Below are 24,140 nucleotides of genomic sequence, written 5' to 3'. Positions count from 1 at the left end.
CTCAGGGCACTGCTACTTAAAAAGAGGGAAGGCAGAGAATTCCCTGGCGGTCCAGTGGTTAGGACTCCGTGCTCTCACTGCCAAGGGGCCTGGGTTCAATCCCTGGTCAGGGAACTAAGATCCCACCTGCCGCGCAGCATGACCAAGAAAAAAAAAAAAAAAGGGGCACATTTTGATACACCAGTTTTGTATCTCATGCTACCATCATAGCATCAAAAAATAGACGTTTAAATCATGACTAATGTCAACACACAGTAGAATGAAATAGTTGATGATTTCAGTGATTTTAAACGTTTCTTTCTTTTTTTGATGTGTGTGCAGCAATGAAAACTGCTGGATGTAACTTAGATAAGGTAAATATTCTTCCTAATGCTCTGATCACTCCACTCATATCAAGCAGTGTGATTAAGAGTGAAGATGTTACTCCAATGGAAGTAACAGCAGAGAAAAGATCTTCCCCTATTTTTAAGGTGAGCTGCATTGACTAGTGCCCCACATGTTAACCTCAAATATAAAAATTGCTGTATTTTGAGTAGTTTGATTTCTTTTCCCCATATTTATGCTTTTTACTTCTCCTATTTCTTTTATATCTGTTTCTCTTCGGATTCACTTAATGAATTTTGCTTTGCAGAGTAATGATTTTTATATTCAAATAAAATAGCCTGCAAAGCAACTTCCAATGTACATTTTTTTTTAACATCTTTATTGGAGTATAATTGCTTTACAATGGTGTGTTAGTTTCTGCTGTATCACAAAGTGAATCAGCTATACGCCAATATACATTTTTGACAAGGGAGGAATTAATACATTAGCTAGACCTTTGTGATGTGTGGTATTAATGAAAGTACTGGTTTTAGCATTTTCAAAACTACAGACATTTTATTTCCTGTTCTCCACCAGTCTTTTCCTATAACTCCTTTTCCATTTTTCCTTTGTTCCCCCCTCCCAATAATGTTACCAGTGATCCACAAATGGAGATATTTTTTAATTGGCTATTAATTCATGAGCCATAGAATTATTGTGTTCTTACTCTCCAGCAGCTGATTATTCTTCTACTTCTACTTGTTTGACTATCTTTGCTTATAATACTTATTTAAAAATCCTGATGACAGTAAGACATGATGTTATCACTGAGAATCACAGTCTTACACCTGTTGTCCAAATAATAATATAGAGGGGAAAATTGGCCCTGCATATGTTTTTATAATAATAATAATTTTTGAAGTATCATATGAGCTCATTTAATATTTATATGTACATGTTATTTGGCGATTTTTATTTTTTAGACTACAAAGACAGTTGGATCCACTCAACAAACATTAGAAAATATCTCTAACATAGCAGGAAATGGGTCTTTTTCATCATCATCATCATCTTCCCACTTACCTTCTGAAAACGAAAAGCAACAACAGATTCAGCCCAAGGCATACAACCCAGAGACCCTGACAACTATCCAAACACAGGACATTTCACAGCCTGGTACCTTTCCAGCAGTTTCTGCTTCTAGTCAGCTGCCCAACAGTGATGCACTACTGCAGCAGGCTACACAGTTTCAGACAAGAGAAACTCAGTCTAGAGAGGTATTACAGTCAGATGGTACAGTGGTTAATTTGTCACACCTGACTGAGGCATCACAGCAACAGCAGCAGTCACCACTACAAGAACAAGCACAGACTTTACAGCAGCAGATTTCATCAAATATTTTCCCATCACCAAATAGTGTGAGTCAGCAGCTACAGAATACAATTCAACAGCTGCAGGCAGGAAGTTTTACAGGCAGTACTACTAGTGGCAGCAATGGAAATGTTGACTTGGTCCAACAAGTTTTAGAGGCACAACAACAGTTATCTTCAGTTTTATTTTCTGCTCCAGATGGTAATGAGAATGTTCAAGAACAGCTTAGTGCAGACATTTTTCAACAAGTCAGTCAAATTCAAAATAGCGTAAGCCCTGGAATGTTTTCCTCAACAGAGCCAGCAGTCCATACCAGACCAGATAATTTAATAGCTGGAAGAGCTGAAAGTGTTCACCCACAGAATGAAAACACATTATCTAATCAACAACAGCAACAACAGCAACAGCAAGTGATGGAATCATCAGCTGCAATGGTGATAGAGATGCAACAGAGTATCTGCCAGGCAGCTGCCCAGATTCAGTCAGAGCTATTTCCTTCAACTGCTTCAGCAAGTGGAAACCTTCAGCAGTCTCCAGTTTACCAGCAGACTTCTCATATGATGAGTGCGTTATCAGCCAATGAGGACATGCAAATGCAATGTGAATTGTTTTCTTCTCCTCCTGCAGTTTCTGGTAATGAAACTGCTACAACCACCACACAGCAGGTTGCAACTCCTGGCACTACCATGTTTCAGACATCAAGTTCAGCAGATGGAGAAGAAACTGGAGCACAAGCAAAACAGATTCAGAACAGTGTCTTTCAGACCATGGTCCAAATGCAACATAGTGGGGACAGTCAACCTCAAGTTAACCTTTTTTCATCTACGAAAAGTATGATAAGCGTTCAAAATAATGGTACCCAGCAGCAAGGTAATGGTTTATTCCAGCAAGGTAATGAGATGATGTCACTCCAATCAGGGAATTTTTTGCAGCAGTCTTCTCATTCACAGGCTCAACTCTTTCATCCTCAGAATCCTATTGCTGATGCTCAGAACCTTTCCCAGGAAACTCAAGGTTCTATTTTTCATAGTCCAAGTCCTATTGTCCACAGTCAGACTTCTACAACCTCCTCTGAACAAATGCAGCCTCCAATGTTTCACTCTCAAAATACCATGGCTGTGCTACAGGGATCTTCTGTTCCTCAAGACCAGCAGTCAGCCAACATATTTCTTTCCCAGAGTCCAATGAATAATCTTCAAACTAACACAGTAGCCCAAGAAGAACAGATTTCATTTTTTGCAGCTCAGAATTCAATTTCTCCACTTCAGTCAACATCAAACACTGAGCAGCAAGCTGCATTCCAACAGCAGGCTCCAATATCACACATCCAGACCCCTATGCTTTCCCAAGAACAGGCACAACCCTCCCAGCAAGGTCTATTTCAGCCTCAGGTTTCCCTGGGCTCCCTTCCTCCTAATCCAATGCCTCAAAACCAACAAGGAACAATCTTCCAGTCACAGCACTCAATGGTCGCCATCCAGAGTAACTCTGCATCCCAGGAGCAGCAGCAGCAGCAGCAGCAGCAACAGCAGCAACAGCAGCAGCAACAGCAGAGCATTTTATTCAGCAATCAGAATACCATGGCTCCAATGGCATCTCAGAAGCAGCCACCACCAAACATGATATTCAACCCAAGTCAAAATCCAATGGCTAATCAAGAGCAGCAGAACCAGTCAATTTTTCATCAACAAAATAATATGGCCCCAATGAATCAAGAACAGCAGCCCATGCAATTTCAGAACCAGCCCACAGTTTCCTCACTTCAGAACCCAGGTCCTGCCCAGTCCGAATCATCACAGACCTCCTTGTTCCATAGCTCTCCTCAGATTCAGTTGGTCCAAGGGTCACCCAGTTCTCAAGAGCAGCAAGTAACACTCTTCCTTTCTCCAGCATCCATGTCTGCATTGCAGAACAGTATAAACCAACAAGACATGCAACAGTCTCCCCTTTATTCCCCTCAGAACAACATGCCTGGAATCCAAGGAGCCACATCTTCACCTCAACCACAGGCTACTTTATTTCACAACACTACAGGAGGCACAATGAACCAACTACAAAATTCTCCTGGCTCTTCTCAGCAGACTTCAGGAATGTTCTTATTTGGCATTCAAAATAGTAAGAAACTCTTTCTAATTTCTCATTTCTTAAATGTTATTGGTCGAAATGGTCACATTATTATTACTAGAAGAAAGCACAACATAGTGGTTTTAAGAGCACGGATTGTAGTTAGACAGAATTGAGTTCAAATCCCAGCTATACCACTTACAGACTGAGACCTTAGACAGGATATTTGACCTGCATGAGCCTCAATTTCCACATCTAAAGTGGTGGTAATATTACATACTTGAAAAGGATATTGGAAGGATTAAATGTGGTAACATATATAAATGTATGTGTTTGCCATTTTAAGATATAAACTTGAAAGGAAAATGAAGTAAGAATGACAGAAAATTTTTCAGCCAATTAAAGTAAGTAGTTTCCAGTGAGGTAGAAAACCATGTTTCTTTAAATGTTTATATAGCAAGGAAATTATATAGGACTTATGGTGATAACTAAGCATTGTTGTATTTTTATACTGCTTAGAGGAAACCTAGGATGAATTCTACTACTGTTCAATGAAAACCTTTTTGGAGGCTGTCAGGTGCCTCGCTTTTAACTCTATAATGAGCAAACACAGTAATGAATTTACCCCAGCCACTAATAAATATCTTCTTATGAATCTTAACAGAAAATAACTAATCAGGTAGCTTCTCTATTTTAAATATCTCTGCAGACTGTAGTCAGCTTTTAACTTCTGGACCAGCTACATTGCCAGATCAGTTGATGGCCATAAGTCAGCCAGGCCAACCACAAAACGAGGGCCAGCCACCTGTGACAACACTTCTTTCTCAGCAAATGCCAGAGAATTCTCCACTGGCATCCTCTATAAACACCAATCAGAACATTGAAAAGATTGATTTGCTTGTTTCATTGCAAAACCAAGGGAACAACTTAACTGGCTCCTTTTAACTGGATATGTGAGTATTGCATTTTGGCTTCTTTCTTATTGAAAAGCATCAATAAATTTTATTATTCTTAGCAGATTTGAGTTAAGTAATAACACTGTTAGGACTCTGATCTTTTAAAATATGGCTTTCTCACAAGATGGTACTTTTTTACCCTAAATAAATTACTCTGAATGATAGCTTAGGTCATATTGTTAATACTGGGCATTCCTTCTGGCTCTAAGCTTCTTTTCCTTGGAATGACAGAACATCTGATGAATGTACTATATATCAGATATAATTATGTCTCATATCTCTATTCCTCAGGAAATAAATATTGAATCTGAAAAGTCTGACAGTATAAATATGATAAAGTATCATTTGTAGTACTTTAATATACTTTGGGATCATTCAGGGCTACGGGAACTTTGTAAAGGCTTTCCCTCCCTATTGAGTTATATTAAACTTCTTTTTTTTAGAAATTCCATGAAGAAAATCCTGATTTCAAGATACCCTGAGATCTTGTGATTCCATGAGGATTATTGAACTGTTACTTTAAGAAGAAAACAAAATATGAAAAACTGTGATTGAATAAATGGATGGATTTTACTCTGACTGCAAAAGAGCACACCTATGCTGCCTATTGCAGTGATTAACCACCATTGTTAACATCTTTTTATTTTATATTCCTAATAACAGTGATGACTGAGAATCTATTTGAGTTTCCAGCTGACAGAATTAATTGTTGCTATTTTCCTAGGCATTATTTCTTTAAAAATACAGTTTAAATTGATAAGCTGGATCACTCAGTTATTATTGCTATTAGAAAATAATTCATGTTTCATGTTTACTTTTGTTCTTCATTCAGATTTTCTTTCCTGCATTTAGTCAAGTAGTGGCTTTTGAAAAAGGAAAGTTCAAATCATAACTTAGGCTGTGATTTTTCAATATAAAAAGCACAGCTATTGGCCAAAGTGAAGCAATCTTTATTCAGTTTTTAATAGAGAAACTGAGGGGGTAACATTCTGACAGGTAAGCTGTATTAAGAGCTCTACACAGATAAGAGGACTCTTTATCACAGACAACTTACAAACTGGGAACAGCTGGAATGCTATTACAAACTGGGAACAGCTGGAATGCTATTGATTTTATTTTTCAGAGAGTTGTTAATTCTCTGTGTTTCTGTTAAGGGTTTTAGCCATAACTGTGCGTAGAAAAATATAAACATCTTGCTCTATTTAAAAATGAAGGGGATAATATATGGTAAATTATGTTCTGATATCCTCCTACAATAGTTAAAACTGACAGAGTAATTCAAGTCTGTTTTCTTCTTATCCCAGTCTTGAACTGGTATTCCCTTTTTATGTTCAGCGATACTATTCTTCTCCTCTTCTTCACTTTATTTTAGACAATTAGTAATATACTACTAGCTTTGTGATCCTGTAGTAACTTAAATGAAAAGACCACTTTGATCTGGGGTAACCCAGCAACTCCTGCAGCACAGGCCGGGGGGTATCCTTTCAAGAATGAAGGGAGCTGACTCCTGAGAAACAAGAAACAATGCATTTTTTTTTCCATGAACGGTGCTGTTCTGAAGTCTTCAAATTTTTCCCTCTAATAGGAAACAGTATAAATGTTAATCTGAAAAAAAAAAGACAAACTAAAATTTCTTGAAACATCACTTCTCCCTGAGCTGCAGTGAGTGTAACTCACTTGTCACCTCAGTGCTTTACAGTTTGAAGTGGTCACTTATCTGATGGTTCCCACAAGCCTTAGGCTTTACAGGGTCATATCATTGACTTAATATGAAGAATTAATTTGTGTTACATCTATAGAGAGCAAAATAACACACTCCAGAACTTGCAGTTGTAGCATTAGTTATACAGATTTGGGTGTTCTCACCACCCATGGGATGCCTGCTTCTCTCTACAACCTGTTGTCTGGACACATGCTTATGTCTTACTCTCCTTCTGGCATGTAGAAAGCTGTTAATACAGTTTAAGGCCAAATTGTGTGTGGCTTCTATATGTAGATAAGATGTTTTGGTATTCTTGTCCATTTCATTTATTTTTTAAGTGTACAAAAAAATAGCCTGTTAATTGTTTGTTGAAGGCTACAATTCTGTTTTTTATTTTTATTTTTTCTATCCAATACATTTAGCTGAACTTTGTGGAATTGTGGTGTTGGTTTTGTTTATACAGTCAGATTTTTCCCCCTTTTTGTGATGGTCTTCCGTGGTTCTTTGTGCTCTTCTTTAATTTGTTTTTTCTCTTTGTTCTCATTTATTCTTCCCTCCACCCCCAACCCTTTCTTTCTCTCTCTGATTGAGAGGCATTGAATTATGTTTTCAGTAGTACAGGCTTCTTGCCGATATGAAGGGAACTTTTCAGAAAGAGACCTACTCTGGGTCATTTAATTTTGAATACAGTTTTCAATCGTTCAAGTTTTGGATGGTTTATATCTAATGTGTGTTTCATTTTTTTGGAAAGCTATATTTTGTATTTAGGAAATGGTATACTATTTTGCTATTTGTACTGAGTGAGTACATTGGCATAAATATAGAAATTTATATATATACATATATATAAACTATTCTTTTTTTGCCACACATTTTTGTGGTAAATTTGTGAGTTTGTCTGATGTTCTACCACAACGTGGCGTCTGATAAAAGTGAGGGGGGGTTTGTTATGTCTCTATTGAGTATTTAAGTATCTTTTGAAACAAATGACCTTTTCATCTGTGGCCATTCCATCAGGCGGTTCCTTGATGTGATTAGTGGGCTAAAGGCAGCTCACTGTGTGTTCGCTGGATCTTTCACTCAGCAAAACGTTAGAGTAAGGAAACCCATCCAGGCAGTTGTGTCAAGTGGAGTTTCACAAGAATGAGCCATTCAGTCTTTGCTCACTATATATTTAATATTTTATTATTGTTGTTATTGTTATTATTAATTGGCTTTCTGTATTCTATGCCTTTTATTTATAAAGACACTAAAAAAAACCCCATGTTTGGAATTTTAATAACATTTTCCCCATCTTGTAATATCCAGAGCTACTTTATAAATTCTCTAAACCAAAAGCATTTTCCTCAATATATCTCTCTCTCCCCACCCCATCAGGAAAATTTACCCAGTATAGTTCAGGGTATGAGAAGGACCACACAATCCAGTGCTTCAGTTTTAAAATGTAAAACTCTTAACTGCAGAGGGTTGACTCATGTCAGTAAGCTTATCCACTGGTATAAAAATAAGAAGTAGAAATAAAATGCTGTAAGTTTATTTCTGAGTTTTCTGAATTTTTTCCCAAGAGATTATACAGGAGACTCAGGAAGTCTATTTGTTCATCAAGTTCCAGTTAGAATGTTAACACTGCTGTATGGATAAAGTGGTGGCAAGAAGTCTGGCTTGGGTGCTGACTTCTGTTATTTAGCAAGAAGTTTATCATTGTAAAATGCTGATTGCCAATGCCAAGTCACCAGGGACCAATTTTCTGTTTTATAATATCTAAGTTTAGAACAGAACATACACCTGAACTGTAGTGGTTTGATTGGATGGAGGCAGAAAACCCAATTTTTATTTTCATAAGTTTTGTGGTTATTTGTACAAGGGCTGTGCTAAGATACCATATTCTTATTCAATAATGATGGATTTTTTTTTTTTACATTGTTAAGTGTTCCTTACCCCTAAAAGGTCAATGTTAAGTATAGCATTCAGAACATACTATTTGGTTACAAAAAGTGTTCGTCTTCTTATTGAAGAGTTAGCTTAGTGGTCAGTGGTTGATACTTGTGCTAATAATGCAGTTTCAAGATTACTGTTACAAGTTCTATCTACATATAGGAGAGACTCCATGAGCCAACAGAGGCCTTGGAAACAACAATTTATTAAATTTACTTACGGCAGAAGGACCTAAATAAACTATAAACCACATTTTATTCCTTTTTATTGTTACATTCAATTGTTCTTGCTTTTAGCAACTCACATTAATGCTTGGAGCTTACCTGTGTGTCTGCATGAGTGTGCGTGTGTGTGTGTGTGTGTGTTTTATTCCTTATTGTCATTCCATTATATATCCACACCAACATGGGAGAAAATAATTAGAAGTCATATTTTGCTTCTGAGCTTTATCATGTTACCTTACTCTAATTACAAATAGAGTATCATGTTGTTATCTAACCAATGCAAATCTGTTTTCGCCAGTCTCCCTAGAACAGGTTTTTAAAGGGCTTTGTTTATTATAGAAGCAGTATTAATGAGGGACCTTCCTTCCTTTCTTTTTTTTGTAATACTATATATGCTGTAGTTGGGAATTTCATTATAGTGCATTTCTTGCCCATCAGAACCTCAGTTAATCTGCCGAGGAAAAATTGTGTCAAAGGCAATGAGAAAAGAAGTTATATTTGAGTCCCTCCAGAACTAAGATAATAATTCCTTTTGACCATTTAAGCCATTATAGATGCTTATTTTGGAAAAGTGAAATCTGTTTAGATGCATCAACAATTATAGACCAGAAATTAAATGCTTTAATAATCAAAATCTCAAATTCAGCATGGTTTATAAATATTCACTAGGAGTAATTTGAGAATGTTTCATCTTTCTGGTGAGAATTTCTGTTCTAGTATCTGTTTTCCAGTTGATTTTTTTCTAATTAATTGAAAATTATATGAGACCTTTTAGCTTTACTCTGCTTCATGACCACAGGCTTCATCCCTAACCAAGACAGCCACATTATGTCTGCATGCCTTTGGTTATATGGAGAGCCTTAATGAGAGAGAGAGAGACTGTATATAGTTCATCAGCTTTAGAATCTCACAACATGTATTAAAAAAAGGTTTTCTTCTCTGCTTATTTGTGTCACTAGAGCTATATCATGAAGATAATGTTCATACTGTAGTAAATATCAGAATAATACCTAGAATATCATTTGTGAATTGTCCCAGTACTCTAATTACTTCTTTAATCCCCATTTGTTTTCGTGTCATTCTAGCCTCATTTATTAATAAAATTCTATTTTTACTCCACTTTCTCTTTCAGGAAATTTTTTTAAATTAATATTTTATATCTAGATTAAATGCTTATGGAAAAGTGCCTTTTTACCATGTTAGTGCCCCTTTCTTGTAATTTCATTTTTCATTGTTGCCAAAAACACATAGCAAATGCCTTTAATAGTCTCAACTTTCATTTTTTCTATTTAGTCATTCTTTTCTCCATTCTTGATCACAATAGAAACAACTTCATAACTTTCTAACGCCCTTTGGCATAAGAGGAACAGAAAAGATACATAACTAGAATTGTTTCTTTGAAGGAGGCTACGTAAAAGATCACAAAATTATACTATTTAGCCTTTATAGAAATTAGCTAAATTTGTCTTCATCTTGACCAACTAATAATAGGTCTTATCTGAATGCTATCGAAAATTTTACTATATGTGAGACTATGTACACAAATGTGGACAGTTATATTTCAGAGAGGAAGTGTTTGAAGCACCTTCTCTGATCTTTATTATAAGATGGGTGAAAATAAATCACTAACACATAGTTTAGGTAAAGCTTAGTAAGGTCAATTTTTCTAACCATACGGAGTCAAATAATTCATTATAGTGTACTTCTTGTCCATCAGAACTTTAGAAATCTGCCTATGAAAAGTAGTGTCAAAGGAAATGAAGTTGTATCTGAGTCCCTCCAGAACTAAAATAATTCCTTGCAGCCAAATACAGTTGGATTGAGTATCCCTCTGTTTTTTGTTAATTTTGCCTATGTTCCAGCTCCTTACCATAGTGGTGGTGCCTGAAGAAAGAGCCATCAGCAACAAACAGGTCAGGAGAGTAGTAGCTTAGGGATAGAGTTGCTTTCCCCATGTGAGTATTTCCATGACTGTTAGTGGCACTAAAGACTGCAAACCTTTATGCAATATTCTCGATACCCTAATGATATTATGCACTTTAATCATTCCAAAGAAGTCAGGAATGCTGTATAGTGATGATTCCTTCTTGATGAGTATATCTTAACTGTTTAGAATATTTATGTCCCTTTTTATTTTGGATAGCCAACTTGGTATGTTATGGGAATATTCTCTAAAATGTATAGTAGGACTTAAGACTTTGAAATGTAACTGACTATAAGGGGAAATTATTACACTTCAGAAAATCATTTTAGAAACATTAAAATGTTCAGCTTTCTAATTATATGTTTGAGAGTTAATTAAAACCAGCCCTCTTCCTATATTTTTTGTTTCATATTAATAGCATTATAGTATATAGTTTTCTACATATATAGGATGTATAAACCAATGGTTCTCAAAGTGTGGTCCTCAGCCCACCAGCCAACATCCGTATCACCTGGGAACTAGTTAAAAATGCAAAATCTTGGGCCTTATCCCAGACATAGTGAATCAGAAACTCTGGAGTGGGACTCAGCAATCTGTTTTTTAACAAGCCCTTCAGGTGATTCTGATACATGCTAAAGTTTGAGAACCACTGGTGTAAACTGTATACAGTAAGATCTAGAAAGGGCTTTTTTTTCCCACTCACACAGACACAGTTATACATTGTTTTTAATGTAAATTCAGTTTAACCTGGTTATCTATAATCATTTATTGGCAATGATAATTTATTCTCAGTACTGCCTATAGAAATACAGTATATTTTATGTACATACACAATTAGTCTAGTTATTGATAATTCAGTTAACTTAGTTTGGCATTTTCATACCACTTACTAAAAAGTTTACATTAAATGACTGATTTAAATATATAGGTGCAATGTTCTGTGTTTATTTTAACTATTATGACAGTTAAGTAGCTAATACAATTGACGGGTGCTAAAGTCTCCTGTTTATCCATAAAATGGATACATTGTGGGCAGTGATAATAAAAGCTTTCTTTTCATTGCCTCTTACTTTACCAGCAGACCACAATTTTGGCCCAGCTAGACCAACTCTCAGAACAAAATTATTTGTCATTCCTTATATTTACATTTGTATCTGAGCTATTAAACAACATAGCTAGCCAGATCAACAAAGCACCTTATTTAATTTCTTTTTTTAATAGATAAATCTTCTTTTAAAATAGCTTGCTTTGTATGAGAATTGATGCACTAGAAATATAACTATCCTTGTAACTTATGCTTCAGACAAGATGTTAAACAAGACACTGTATTATTTAATTTGAGCATTTCTCCCTTCCCAGTTATATGCATCCTGTTAAATGTAAACTAACCATAAGATGAGTAGATTTATTCATTCATTTTAATCTCCCTGTATAATTCAGTACCTCCGTAATTGTTGGTGTTTACAAATCACCAATTAATAAACTCATGTAAGAATAGTGAACATTTCAAAATGAAAATAATTGTATACTCACTTTATGAAAATCACCACTGCTGTCTTTGCTTAAAACTAGCGGTGGAAATACAAGTGGCTTACTCTGCAAACTTTGGTGCTGGAAATACATAGGCAAGCTGTTGGGAGATGCTCTAGCTACATTCCTCCTTTCTTGTTACCCTTCCCCTCTTCCCCACTTTATTGCATACTGTATTTGTATATCCAAAGCATTATACCATACCACAATTCTGTTCAACTCCGACTTGTAATATTTCCTTTAAAGGCTCTGTGTTTAACCGTATCACCCTGTTTTGTTTTTTGTTTTTTCCAGAAGTAACTTGCCTGATTTGAAATAGTTTGTATTATTATTATTATTATTTTAGCTAACGAACCTCAGGACAGCGCGCGCGCGCACACACACACACACACACACACACACACACACACACACACATCTCAGATGTTTGAGAGTGGCTTTGGAATCAGACTGTGTCCAATAAAGAACTGTCCTGCATGGAAGTGTTTATGACTTTCATAGCGACAAACTGATTCCAGTGATACTGAGCTAATTTCCTTCGATCTAATGAATGTATCTGCTCACCTTGTTCCCTTACACTGAATTGATAAGCTCCAAGTATTTATTACTTTTTTTTGACAGTTTTTACTGTTTCATTCATTTCTTTTACTTAGTCTTTTAATGAATATACTACAGTTATGTTATTAACCTGTTCTCAAGTGGTTTAGCTACCATTCTGCCATTTAATTTTTTAATTTAATTTTATTTGCTTGAGCACACTGATCAACCACTGAACTGCCTTCTTCCATTGTCCTGCAATGATGTAAGTAAGGGTTACATTTTTGTGTATATGGCTTTCATAGTTGGGATTTCAGAGCACTGACACCAGATATTTTCAGTTTATTCTCTGAGGGAATTTCATTTGCATCTATGTTTTTAGCTATCTGTGATAACTTGTTAAATATTAAAAAGATATTTTGCTTCTATTGGAACATTTGTATACTTGCAACTATATTTCTGTAAACAGCTGCAGTCAAAAATAAAACATTGAAAGTTTTCATTTTGTAGTAGTTAACTGTCTTTTTTCCTCAGATTTTATGAATGAAGTCATATCCGTGAATGTCAGTTTTGAGCGACATGAGTATGTGATTGAACTTAAAAAATCAGTAGGAAAAGGTATGAAATATAGAAATATTTTTGAATAGTTACATTGTACCAGGCAGTGTACCAAGTGACTTAGTGTAATAGAATTTTTATTTGTTTTACTTAGTTTAAATGTTTCATGTTTAGTAAAACAATATATACATGTGGTGACAAATCTTGTATTATGGAGGTACTTTTGATGAAAACCAAGTCTCTCCAGCCCTCAGTCCCACATCCAGAGGCAATCTCTTTTTATTTTTCTGTAAGTAATTTACATCTATATATATCAGAATGTGGTACATATATCACTAGTGGTACCCAAAATGATTTCAGGTGATACATGGGTAAACATTATTTTTAAACATATATATATAAGGTTTGGATGTACATTAGAAAAATATATAATGTGTCTACTTACTAGACTGTGGGGAAATGTGAGTCAAAGACAAATACTAAATAAATACTAATACAGGTGATACATGAATATCATGTATGTGATATGTAAATAACTGAAGCTTCAGAAGCACTGCTTTAAACAGTATGCTTATACCTTCTTATCAAATATAGACAGTGTCTGTTGATTCTGTGAAAGTGACTGAATTTTTTAACACATCCAAATGTATATATCTAAATGAATTGTCACTTTAGGAGTTTAAAGTGACAACAATGCTGCCATTGTTCTAAATATGTTTAAAAATTGTCTTTTGGCATTTATTGACTTCAGCAGCACTGGAAAGGAGTAATAACCAAATGAAATTGGGCTTCCCTGGTGGAGCAGTGGTTAGGAATTCACCTGCAATGCAGGGGACACGGGTTCGAGCCCTGGTCCGGGAAGATCCCACATGCCGCGGAGCAGCTAAGCCCTCGTGCCACAACTACTGCAGCCCGCGCGCCTAGAGCCCGTGCTCCGCAACAAGAGAAGCCACCGCAATGAGAAGCCACCGCAACGAGAAGCCCGCGCACCGCAATGAAGAGTAGCCCCCGCTCACCGCAACTAGAGAAAGCTCGCGCATAGCAACGAAGACCCAATGCAGCCAAAAATAAATAAATAAATTTATTTAAAAAAAAAAAAAAAACCAAATGAAATTAAATAAGTATAAATATCAAAAGTACTGGGGTCCGGGCTTCCCTGGTGGCGCAGTGGTTGAGAATCTGCCTGCTAATGCAGGGGACACGGGTTCGAGCCCTGGTCTGGGAAGATCCCACATGCCGCGGAGCAACTAGGCCCGTGAGCCACAGCTACTGAGCCTGCGCGTCTGAAGCCTGTGCTCTGCAACAAGAGAGGCCGCGATAGTGAGAGGCCCGCGCACCGCGATGAAGAGTGGCCCCTGCTCGCCGCAACTAGAGAAAGCCCTCGCACAGAAACGAAGACCCAACACAGCCAAAAATAAACAAATAAATAAATTAATAAATTAATTAAAAAAAAAAAAAAAAAAGTACTGGGGTCCAAAAAACAGCGTATGTGGGCAAAAGACTGATCCGAAAATGGGACTGCATATGAGTGGCTGCCGGAAAGGCTGATGCAATCCTGGGTTACATAATTTAAGTTACAGTGTGCAGAACAAGGGAGATAGCTGTCCTGCTTTACTCCAAGCTGGTAAGAGTCCTGCTGTATTATCTTGTGAGGAGCAGACAATTCTCAGCAGCCATATAATTAGGCCTGTAAAAGAACCGAACATCATTTATCCCTGCTCAGGACACAGAGGGACTCTGGAAGTATAAAAGAAGCTATAGTTTCTCGACAGCAACACTTAATGGTCTTTCTCTCAGGAAGACAATTGATTACTACTCTTGTGCTCTATTTCATGTTGTCATTGTCCCTGCCTGTATAGTATTTAAAGCATAGGCTCTTTTTTTTTTTTAAATAAATTTATTTACTTTTGGCTGCGTTGGGTCTAAGTTGCTGCGCGCGGGCTTTCTCTAGTTGCGGCGAGCGGGCGCTACTCTTCATTGTGGTGCGCGGGCTTCTCATTGTGGTGGCTTCTCGTTGCGGATCACGGGCTCTAGGCACGCGGGCTCTAGGGCGCATGGGCTCAGTAGTTGTGGCTTGGGGGCTCTAGAGCGCAGGCTCAGTAGTTGTGGCACACGGCCTTAGTTGTTCCGAGGCATGTGGGATCTTCCTGGACCAGGGCTCGAACCCGTGTCCCCTGCATTGGCAGGCGGATTCTTAACCACTGCGCCGCCAGGGAAGTCCAAAAGCATAGGCTCTTGAGTTTGCCTGCTTGGGTGAAGTTCTGGCTCCTATACCTACTGTTTAACCTCTCCATTCCTCAATTTCTTTATTTATAAAGTGGAAAGAAAAATGAATGATCCTCTTAGGGTTGTTACAAGAATTAAGTAAATTAATCAGTGTAAAACTGCTTAGTTCCTGGCACACAGGAGCTATGTGCCTAATAAGTGTACCAGTCCTGTTGCTACTTTGCTCTTCTGCCTCTGGTGCACTGGATCCATATCCTTTTGCTTTTTCAAATACATGCTCCTGTTCCTTTGATTGTCCTCTTTCTTTTTTTAATTTTTAATTTAATTTTTATTTTATATTGGATTATAGTTGATTTTATGTTGTGTTAGTTTCAGGTGTACAGCAAAGTGATTCAGTTATACGTATACATATATAATTGTCCTCTTTCTCCAGCATCAAAACCTTTCTCTCTGAGTCATACCCACTGGTATATAAATTTTCTGTAATGTCCCTCATCTCTTAAAAATATGAAACAATTTTCTTTGACCACACATCCCCCATACATACTATTTCCACTTTCTCTCCTTTCATTCATCCTCTTGAACCCATTCCAATCAGGTTTTATCACCCTGCTCTACTGAAATAGCTCATCAGCATCACCAATGGCCACCCAAAAGTCAATTCTGAGGGCTGTTTCACTCAGTTTATCAACAGTATATGACACTCTTTGAAACACTTTCTTCACTTGGCTTTCAGGACACCGCACTCATCTCTCCTGCTTCACTGGCCTTTTCCATTCTCGTCTTCTTGACCTACTAACATTGGAGAACCCTAGAAGTCAATCATCAGATCTCTTCTCTATCATAACTCAATTTTTAGGTGCGCTCATCCAGTCAGATTGCTTTAATAGATTATGTGTTGAAAATTTCCAAATGTATATCTCCAGCCATAAGTTCTTTAACTCCAGGTTCCTATTATCGAATTATCTACTTGACAGTCTTAACAGGCATCTCAGAAATAACATGTCTGAAGTGAAATTTTGATTCTCCCCTTCCCACTCCCAACTTCTGCTGCCAGTACTCTTTCCAGATTCTTCCCCATCTGAGCAAATGGAATCTCCGTTCTTCCAATTGTTTAAGCCAAAATACCTTTGAGGGTTGGTTGGTTTGTTTTTTGACCTTGATCCAATCCATCATCAAATCCTGTTACTCTGACCTTTGAAATACTTCCAGAATCCAACCACTTCTCAATACATCTATTGCTATCACTTTGATCCAAAGCATTTGTTGCCTAGCTTGTCATAACAGCTTCCCAACAATTCTCCCTGCTTCTATCATTGCCCCTTATACTTGATTCTTCACATACCAGCCAGATTTAAACATAAGTCATATGTTACACCTCTGCTCAAAACCCTCTAGTGACTTCCTATCTCTACATTTCACAATGCTTGTAATGCCCTTTGTGGTCTGATTCCAGCTTTGTGTCTGACCTAGCCCTCTCTTGCTTTCTGTGCTTTAGTCACACTAACTTCCTTGCTCTCCCTAAAGCATACTGATCATGCTGCTGCCTCATGGGTTTGCACTCACATCACTCCTGGCATGCTCTTCCTTCAGGGACCTACATGTATCACTCTCTCACTTTATCAGGGCTTTGCCCAAATATAACCTTATAGGAGAGATCTTTCTTGACCACCCTGTATAAAACTCGTATCCCATCTCTAACCCTCTTACCCTGCTCTTCCTTCCTAGCGTTTATCACCACCTGACTGACATTTGTTCTTCTATCATTCTTTACTAGAATGCAAACTTCATGAGGCTAGGTTTTTTGTCTGCTGTATTCCCAGTGCCTAGAAGAATGCCTGGCCCATTGATTAGATAAATCAGAATAAATCAGGCAAATCAGAATAAATATTGCTCCTTGGCATTTATTTATTGCATTCTGTGCTTTTCTTGATTTCTATACCGCTCTCTTTCCTGGATCTCCTTAAATGTCCTTTAAATTCCCTGAGACAATCTTAGTAGGTTCCCTTGCCATTCAGAATGAAGCAGCCCTATTGGGCAAGCTGTCAAGCCAAGTCACCATATAGGCTTCTGGCCACAATTTATCACTGAATCCTCTGATCGCTTCTTCCCCAGTAGATTCCACTTTTGCCTGAATGCCTCTGTCACTAGCTTCTCTGAAACCAGTGAGTGTGGGTCTGTTTTGTAGAAATGGATTTTATTTATTTCATTTGGAACTTTTAGAAACTTACATAAAACTGCAGTGAAGATGAAGGCAACAGTAAATATTTTCAGATGTTTTCAAACTGAAGCACCCAGCCATCTGCCATTGTGGATATTGTGGAAAGAATACCCAGTGCCTGCTGGCATCTGGCACATGAGGTTCTCCAGCCTGACACCATTATTTCCTTGGCAGGTAAGAGGTTGTTCCCAGTTTCATGCAACCTTGCTTTGCATCATTTTCTCATGTTTTCTTTCTATGCACCACAAGAGGGTGTTCTTTCATCATTTTCTACTTAAGCTATACCAACAGTGAGTAGAGATGCACCTCAATCATTTAAATAGGAAGTTAGAATGTTATGCCAAAATTGTTCACCAAAGTTAATGAAACTCTAGGCTTACAATTTTGTCCCTAAATTCATGAAACCAAAACACATCCTTAAAAGGCAAGTCATTAGTTTAGCAATGATACAGGAAAAACTTCCAGAAGGTTAGTTATATGGATCTGAAATAAAGTACTGTTTGTGGCAAGCTGTTTTTAGGTACTGGGTGTACTGTTTCCTTTTATGAATTCATTCATTGTAGCAGATGTAGTGTTTAGAGGTGTTGGTTTATTTGCAGACATTAAATTAGAAGATTGAAGTAAAGAGGTTTTTTTTAGCTTTTCATTTCAAGGTGTCTGTGTGCACTGTATAGAAACAACAGAAGCTGAAGGAGAATGACACTCATATTAGGCATAATAGTCATTGTGTAGTAATTAAAGCCAATATATATCACAAACAAGCAGAGAGTAGTAATTACTAAACAAGTCCCTTAGGTCAGACAGATTTCGTCATTTCTTTCTCTGAGCAATTCCCTTCTGCCATAAACCACAGAGAGGTAATTAAAAGAAAAATAGATCATTGAGGAGTTGAATGCTCTCTAGCCAGATTTATTCCTAAAAATGTACCTCTAAAGAGAGGAATTAAATTGTGTAGAGGACCTTAAAGAATACTGTCTGGGATCTTTCTACACCTTTCTCTCTGGCTTTACGTCCTAAGCCTGAGAGGCCTTTTGAGCCTAATCAGATTTTGCCACGATAGCAGTTGGTTACATTTGGGACTTCCCTGGTGACGTAGTGGTTAAGAATCCGCCTGCCAATGCAGGGGACATGGGTTCGAGCCCTGGTCCGGGAAGATCCCACGTGCTGCGGAGCAACTAAGCCCATGCGCCACTACTAAGCCTGCGCTCTAGAGCCCACGTGCCACAACTACTGAGCCCACGTGCCACAACTACTGAAGCCCACGCACCTAGGGCCCGTGCTGCACAAGAGAAGCCACTGCAATGAGAAGCCCGTGCACCGCAACGAAGAGTAGCCCCCACTCGCTGCAACTAGAGAAAGCCCACACGCAGCAACGAAGACCCAACGCAGCCATAAATAAATAAATAAATTAAAAAAAAAAAACAGAATCGGTTATGTTTAACAAAACTATACAAAAATGTATGAATATAGTCTGTTCTATCCATTCCTTGTGGAAAAAGAAAAACACAAATCTTAAAAACTAAAGCAAGTCAAGGAACCCCAAGAAAGAAATCTAGATTTGGCTATATTTTAGAAGGAAATCAAGTCTCGTGAATCTTATTTTCTGGCTTTGATCTGGTTGTCCATCGGGATGGACTTGCCCAAGTGATGGCCCACTGAAAGGCCAAATTTCTTATTTTTCTGTTCATCCTGTACCTCCTTTTTCATTAAGAATCCTGCCTGGAAGTTTAGGTCAAAGAGGCTACTTGGAGCAAAATACAGTGGCATCTCATCCCAAATATTCTCCTGGCGTTTTTCTTCCATCCTTCCAGGATCTGAATTCGGACATCCTCGGGAGTGTGCCCAATGCTATTTGTCAGTTGAGGTTCCAAGACTTGGAAGCCACAGAAATGCAGAGTGCCACTTTGGGGATACACAAAGCACAGAGGTGAGTCACAGGTCAAACCCCACAGACCTTGTACCATATACAAACAACAAAAGTTAATCTGGGTTTCCCAACAGAATACCCTGATGTGGAGGCCTGAGGCACCCTGGAAAATTAGGTCATAGCTCCACCCTCTCACCTTGTGCTTTCTGTACCTAGTTGTTACCTATTTTAACCTATTCAGCTGTGCTCTTCTTTGAATGAAGAAAACCTTGAAACTGTGCCAGCCTGGGATTCTCTGCCAAAAGTGCCCGAAGTTCTATTACCTAAGGGTGAGTTTCAGCTTCTTGGCAGCTGACCCTTGCCAAGGCATGCACATGTGCATTTCTCTGCCTCCCCACATTACTAGACAAGTCTTAATAAATTATTCTTACCATTTATTCTCCAATGTTAATATTAATTCCCTAATCCTATAGGTGGCCCCTTTTTTTAATATTTATTTATTTATTTGGTTTCGCTGGGTCTTAGTTGCAGCAGGCGGGCTCCTTAGTTGCAGCATACACACCCTTAGTTGCGGCATGCATGTGGGATCTAGTTCCCCGACCAGAGATCGAACCCGGGCCCCCTGCATTGGGAGCGCAGAGTCTTAACCACTGCCCCACCAGGGAAGTCCCTCCAAGAACAACTTGAGAGAGTAAACTTTTAATACCCGGCAAACCAACCAATTCTGTTTCAGCCCTGACTGTAGAACATTCACCAGGGACCAAATCTACTTGCCTAAACAACCTGCACATTTATCCTAAAAGCTGCAGATCTGGCCCCTCACAATTGGAGTGTCATAAATGTGAGAATGTGAGAAGCTACTAGAGATAACTCAAGCCCCTCTCTTTACTGATGAGGCAAATTACTGTCAGATTCAGGGTGAGAATACAGGTTTCATTCTCAGTCGTGTCCTAAAACTCTACTTCCTTATCCCCTTTCCTGTAGGTCAACCACCCTTCAAAGAGAGAACTATCAAGTCTTAAAAATTTTTTCTCTGTCCTAGTTTTGTTTTTTAACCTCTGGGCATGTTCCTGTTGTCATTGCCTTTAAGTGAGTCAAGGAGAAGAAGAAATACTGGTATGTCCTTCCTTAGCTTTTACCAGGACAAGAGGCCCAATAGGTCTTTCTCATGGCAATTCCCTGATGAACTTAAGTCACACTGATCATTTGTTTGCATATGTGAGTGGTTCTGTTTATTCTAAATGATAGGATTTTAAATCCGTGAGCACAAGGTACAGGTTTCATATTTTTGAAAGCACACCCACAAAAGCAAGCTCTTGGGAAAATATTGATTTAGGCAACACACACTGAAGCCAACTTTGCCTGCAATCCTTGCTGTTCAGACTTTGCTGCCAAACGTGATTTCATAGAAGCAAATCTTATTGCATGTGGCTTTCTTCACACCCACCCAATATTTGTATTTTTAGGCAGAAACAGGAGTGTCAAGTTGACTGACCAAGGACAAAAATTTCTTTTCTTTAAAATTTTCTTTTCTTGAATGTGCTAACTCCTCCAGAAGGGATGACAGGTCCTGAAGAAAGTTTGCCCCTCGGTGACATCATGGGCAGCAGCTAAGCACCCTAAGTCTTCTATTTTGGGGGTGTTCCCCATCTGACCTCTTTGTCCTCTGTCCCACAGTTCCCCCTGCAGTGGTTTGGAATCCCTGCCATCCTGAAAGGCTGGTTTGAGCGAGTGCTCATAGGGGAGTTTGCTTACTCGTATGCTGCCGTGTATGACAAGGGACCTTTCCGGGTAGGTTGATGGTTCTGCTTTTTCTAACACCTGGATTCTAGGTAGATTCTGTCCTGAGGCAGAGTTTTGAGCACAATTAGATACCAAAATCAGGCTCCAGGTCCCTTTGGGAGAGATGCATGTCTCTCCCAAAATTTTTAATAGATATTTTTATAGATATTTTGACATGATGTTCAGGATTTTCTTTAAAATACTCCAGGAAAAAACAGGGGTGAGGGGATACTGAGAGTTAAAGCTGGATGGTGGATGCATCATTTTACTATTTTCTCTTCTTTATGTATGTTTGAAATTGTCCATAATAAAAAAGTCAGTCTGTCTTCATTTTTCAGACACCCAAAACTATACAAGAAACATTTTGAGACCTCCTGGATTACAAGCCTAGATACATGCCTAGCAGTGTGAGGAGATAGATAAAAAAACAACAAATAACTCCACCTAGACACCAGCAGTCAGCACTGATTTTGTGTTACCATGACAACCTTCACCTGATTTGCCACACCCAGGAGTATGGAATCCTGGGCCTGCCCCTCTGTGTACCATCTTCCAGGCTGGTACTTCTGCAGAGTCATACTGTGAGGCTCAGAGGAGCCAATGTATGAAGTAACATAAACAGCAGATGGGAGGGGGACCTTTGTGTTCTTTACCCTGGGGCTGTTTCATTAACTTCCTGTCACCAAGGAGATGTGGAAAGTAATGACTTTTCTTTTACAGAATAAGAAGGCAGTGCTTTCCATCTCCACTGGTGGCAGTGGCTCCATGTACTCTCTGCAGGGTATCCACGGGGACATGAATATCATTCTCTGCCCAATTCAGGTATCTCGTTTTCAGTGACCCTTCAGGGGAATTAATTAATTGAACTTTCTATGGAGTCCAAATCCTCCAGATAGCAGCTCCACAAACTATTTTCAGGATGCTTATGGAGACGGGGCGGGGGAGAATTGCAAACTTGAGTGATTCCACAAGAAATAACTAACTGAAGAAAAAGATTAAACATACTGGGGAAAAAAAGCTCAAGGCTCACATGTCATCTCTACCATCACAGTCATATTTTCAAAGAGTAATAATACAGCCGGATTCACGACATCTGTAAATCTGTGTAATACTGGGCCTTTGAAGTAATCACCCTTCTCTACAGAGAATGCGGTCAAGTGGATGTTAACTTTCCTAAGATTACATAGTTAATTAGGTGCCAGGTCTAGGACAAAAAGAACGCAAGTGTCCCAACACCCCTTTTGATGTCTTAACCACACCTGAAAAATCACAAGGTCTGTGGCTTGCAGCTTCTTTTGTTCGGCCACAATATCTGGGCTCAAAAAACAATAAAAAAAACAAAAAAATTAAAAAATAAAAAAAGAAGAAAAAAAAAGAGAAAAAAAAATATCTGGGCTCAGACGGCCTTCTTTATAAGCTAGAACAGACTCGGCAGGATACTGAGAGTTCCCGGGGTCCTCCAGTTTACCTGCAGAGAGGAAAAAGAGAGGCTGACGCCAGAGGGGCCAAGGCGGGGCCAGAGAACCCACAGGTGAGAAGTTCCACAAAGACCTAATTAAAGGGGAGAGCTGCTCCCACCTGTGATGTTGTTTCTGGAGATGACGGGATTGAAGTTCATGGCATATAGGTCCGACACAGTGACCTCCCATCCTTTCCTCTTCAAAGCCTCTACGGCGGCCTCCTTCATGGTGTAGTTGAAGGATGTCCTCTCTGAGTGGGCCAGTAGGATCAGTGCTTTTCTAACTATTTAGACACACACAAGGCACATGGAGAAAATCAGTCACCAACCAGCAAAGCTCCGGCTACAGGGGAGCCCAGCTGGGATCCATAATGGAAGACGTGACTTTGTTAGACATTGGGTTATGCAATCCATCCACTGCATCAAAAACTATATTTTCTCCTTACAAGTACCAGCAATCAAAGGAGGCATTTTAACTCACTGGGAAAACAGTAGCTAATTTAATAAATGGTGTTGGCATACTTAAGCAGCCATCTGCATGAAAATAAAATTATCCCCTTAGAAAACTAATGTAAGGTGTTAGAAGTCAGTATAGCAGTTACCCTCCATCAGGGGATAGTGACTGGAAGGGGACAAATGGGCTTTTGGGGTGCTGGCCGTATTCTGTTTCTTGATCTGGGTGCAGATTACACAAGTGTGTGTTCAATTTGTGAAAATTCACTTAGAACTTGTGTGCTTTTCAGCGTGTCTATTGTATTAAAGTTTTGGGTTTTAACTATCCCACTAACACACCACATACAGCAACAATTTGCTGGCAGATTAAAAATCTACATTTAAAAAAATGAAACTATTAGAATAGTATGAGATAGGGAACCCTCTTGCACTGTTGGTGGGAATGTAAATTGATAACAGCCACTATGGAGAACAGTATGGATGTTCCTTAAAAAACTAAAAATAGGGGGCTTCCCTGGTGGCGCAGTGGTTGAGAATCTGCCTGCCAATGCAGGGGACACGGGTTCGAGCCCTGGTCTGGGAAGATCCCACATGCCACGGAGCAACTGGGCCCGTGAGCCACAATTACTGAGCCTGCGCGTCTGGAGCCTGTGCTCCACAGCAAGAGAGGCCGCGACAGTGAGAGGCCCGCGCACCGCGATGAAGAGAGGCCCCCGCTTGCCACAACTAGAGAAAGCCCTCGCACAGAAACGAAGACCCAACACAGCAAAAATAAATAAATAAATAAATAAATTAAAAAAAAAAAAAAAAACTAAAAATAGAATTACCATATGATCCAGCAATCCCACTACTGGGCATATACCCAGAGAAAACCATAATTCAGAAAGACACATGTACCCCAATGTTCATTGCAGCACTATTTACAATAGCCAGGTCATGGAAGCAACCTAAATGCCCATCAACAGACGAATGGATAAAGAAGATGTGGTACATATATACAATGGAATATTACTCAGCCATAAAAAGGA

General features: G+C 38.7%; 2 protein-coding genes across 13 annotated transcripts in view; one reads left to right on the top strand and one right to left on the bottom strand.

Moving 5' to 3' along the window:
* Positions 1–13,048, top strand: part of NFAT5 (nuclear factor of activated T cells 5) — a gene marked incomplete at its 5' end in the record, with an annotated part of 207,370 nt that extends 194,322 nt beyond the window's left edge. For all 12 annotated transcript variants that reach the window (XM_082369762.1, XM_082369758.1, XM_082369767.1 and 9 more), the window contains 4 exons: positions 322–470; positions 1,287–3,789; positions 4,448–4,691; positions 5,138–13,048. In XM_082369762.1, the coding sequence (XP_082225888.1) occupies positions 322–470; positions 1,287–3,789; positions 4,448–4,683 (2,888 nt within the window). In that variant the 3' untranslated portion in view covers positions 4,684–4,691; positions 5,138–13,048. The remainder of the gene's footprint in view (positions 1–321; positions 471–1,286; positions 3,790–4,447; positions 4,692–5,137) is intronic.
* A 5,918-nt stretch (positions 13,049–18,966) lies between these two features.
* On the bottom strand, positions 18,967–22,938 carry NQO1 (NAD(P)H quinone dehydrogenase 1). Its single transcript, XM_082370026.1, is given in 5 exon segments — positions 18,967–19,345; positions 19,348–19,453; positions 22,458–22,512; positions 22,591–22,774; positions 22,777–22,938. Coding segments are annotated over 5 exon segments (654 nt in total). The 5' UTR covers positions 22,888–22,938; the 3' UTR covers positions 18,967–19,147.
* Between the last annotated feature and the right edge of the window lie 1,202 nt (positions 22,939–24,140).

Source organism: Balaenoptera borealis, assembly GCF_965194805.1.
Source record: "Balaenoptera borealis genome assembly, chromosome: 19".
In the NCBI taxonomy this organism is placed as follows: domain Eukaryota; kingdom Metazoa; phylum Chordata; class Mammalia; order Artiodactyla; family Balaenopteridae; genus Balaenoptera; species Balaenoptera borealis.
This window is presented reverse-complemented; position numbering and strand designations above follow the sequence as displayed.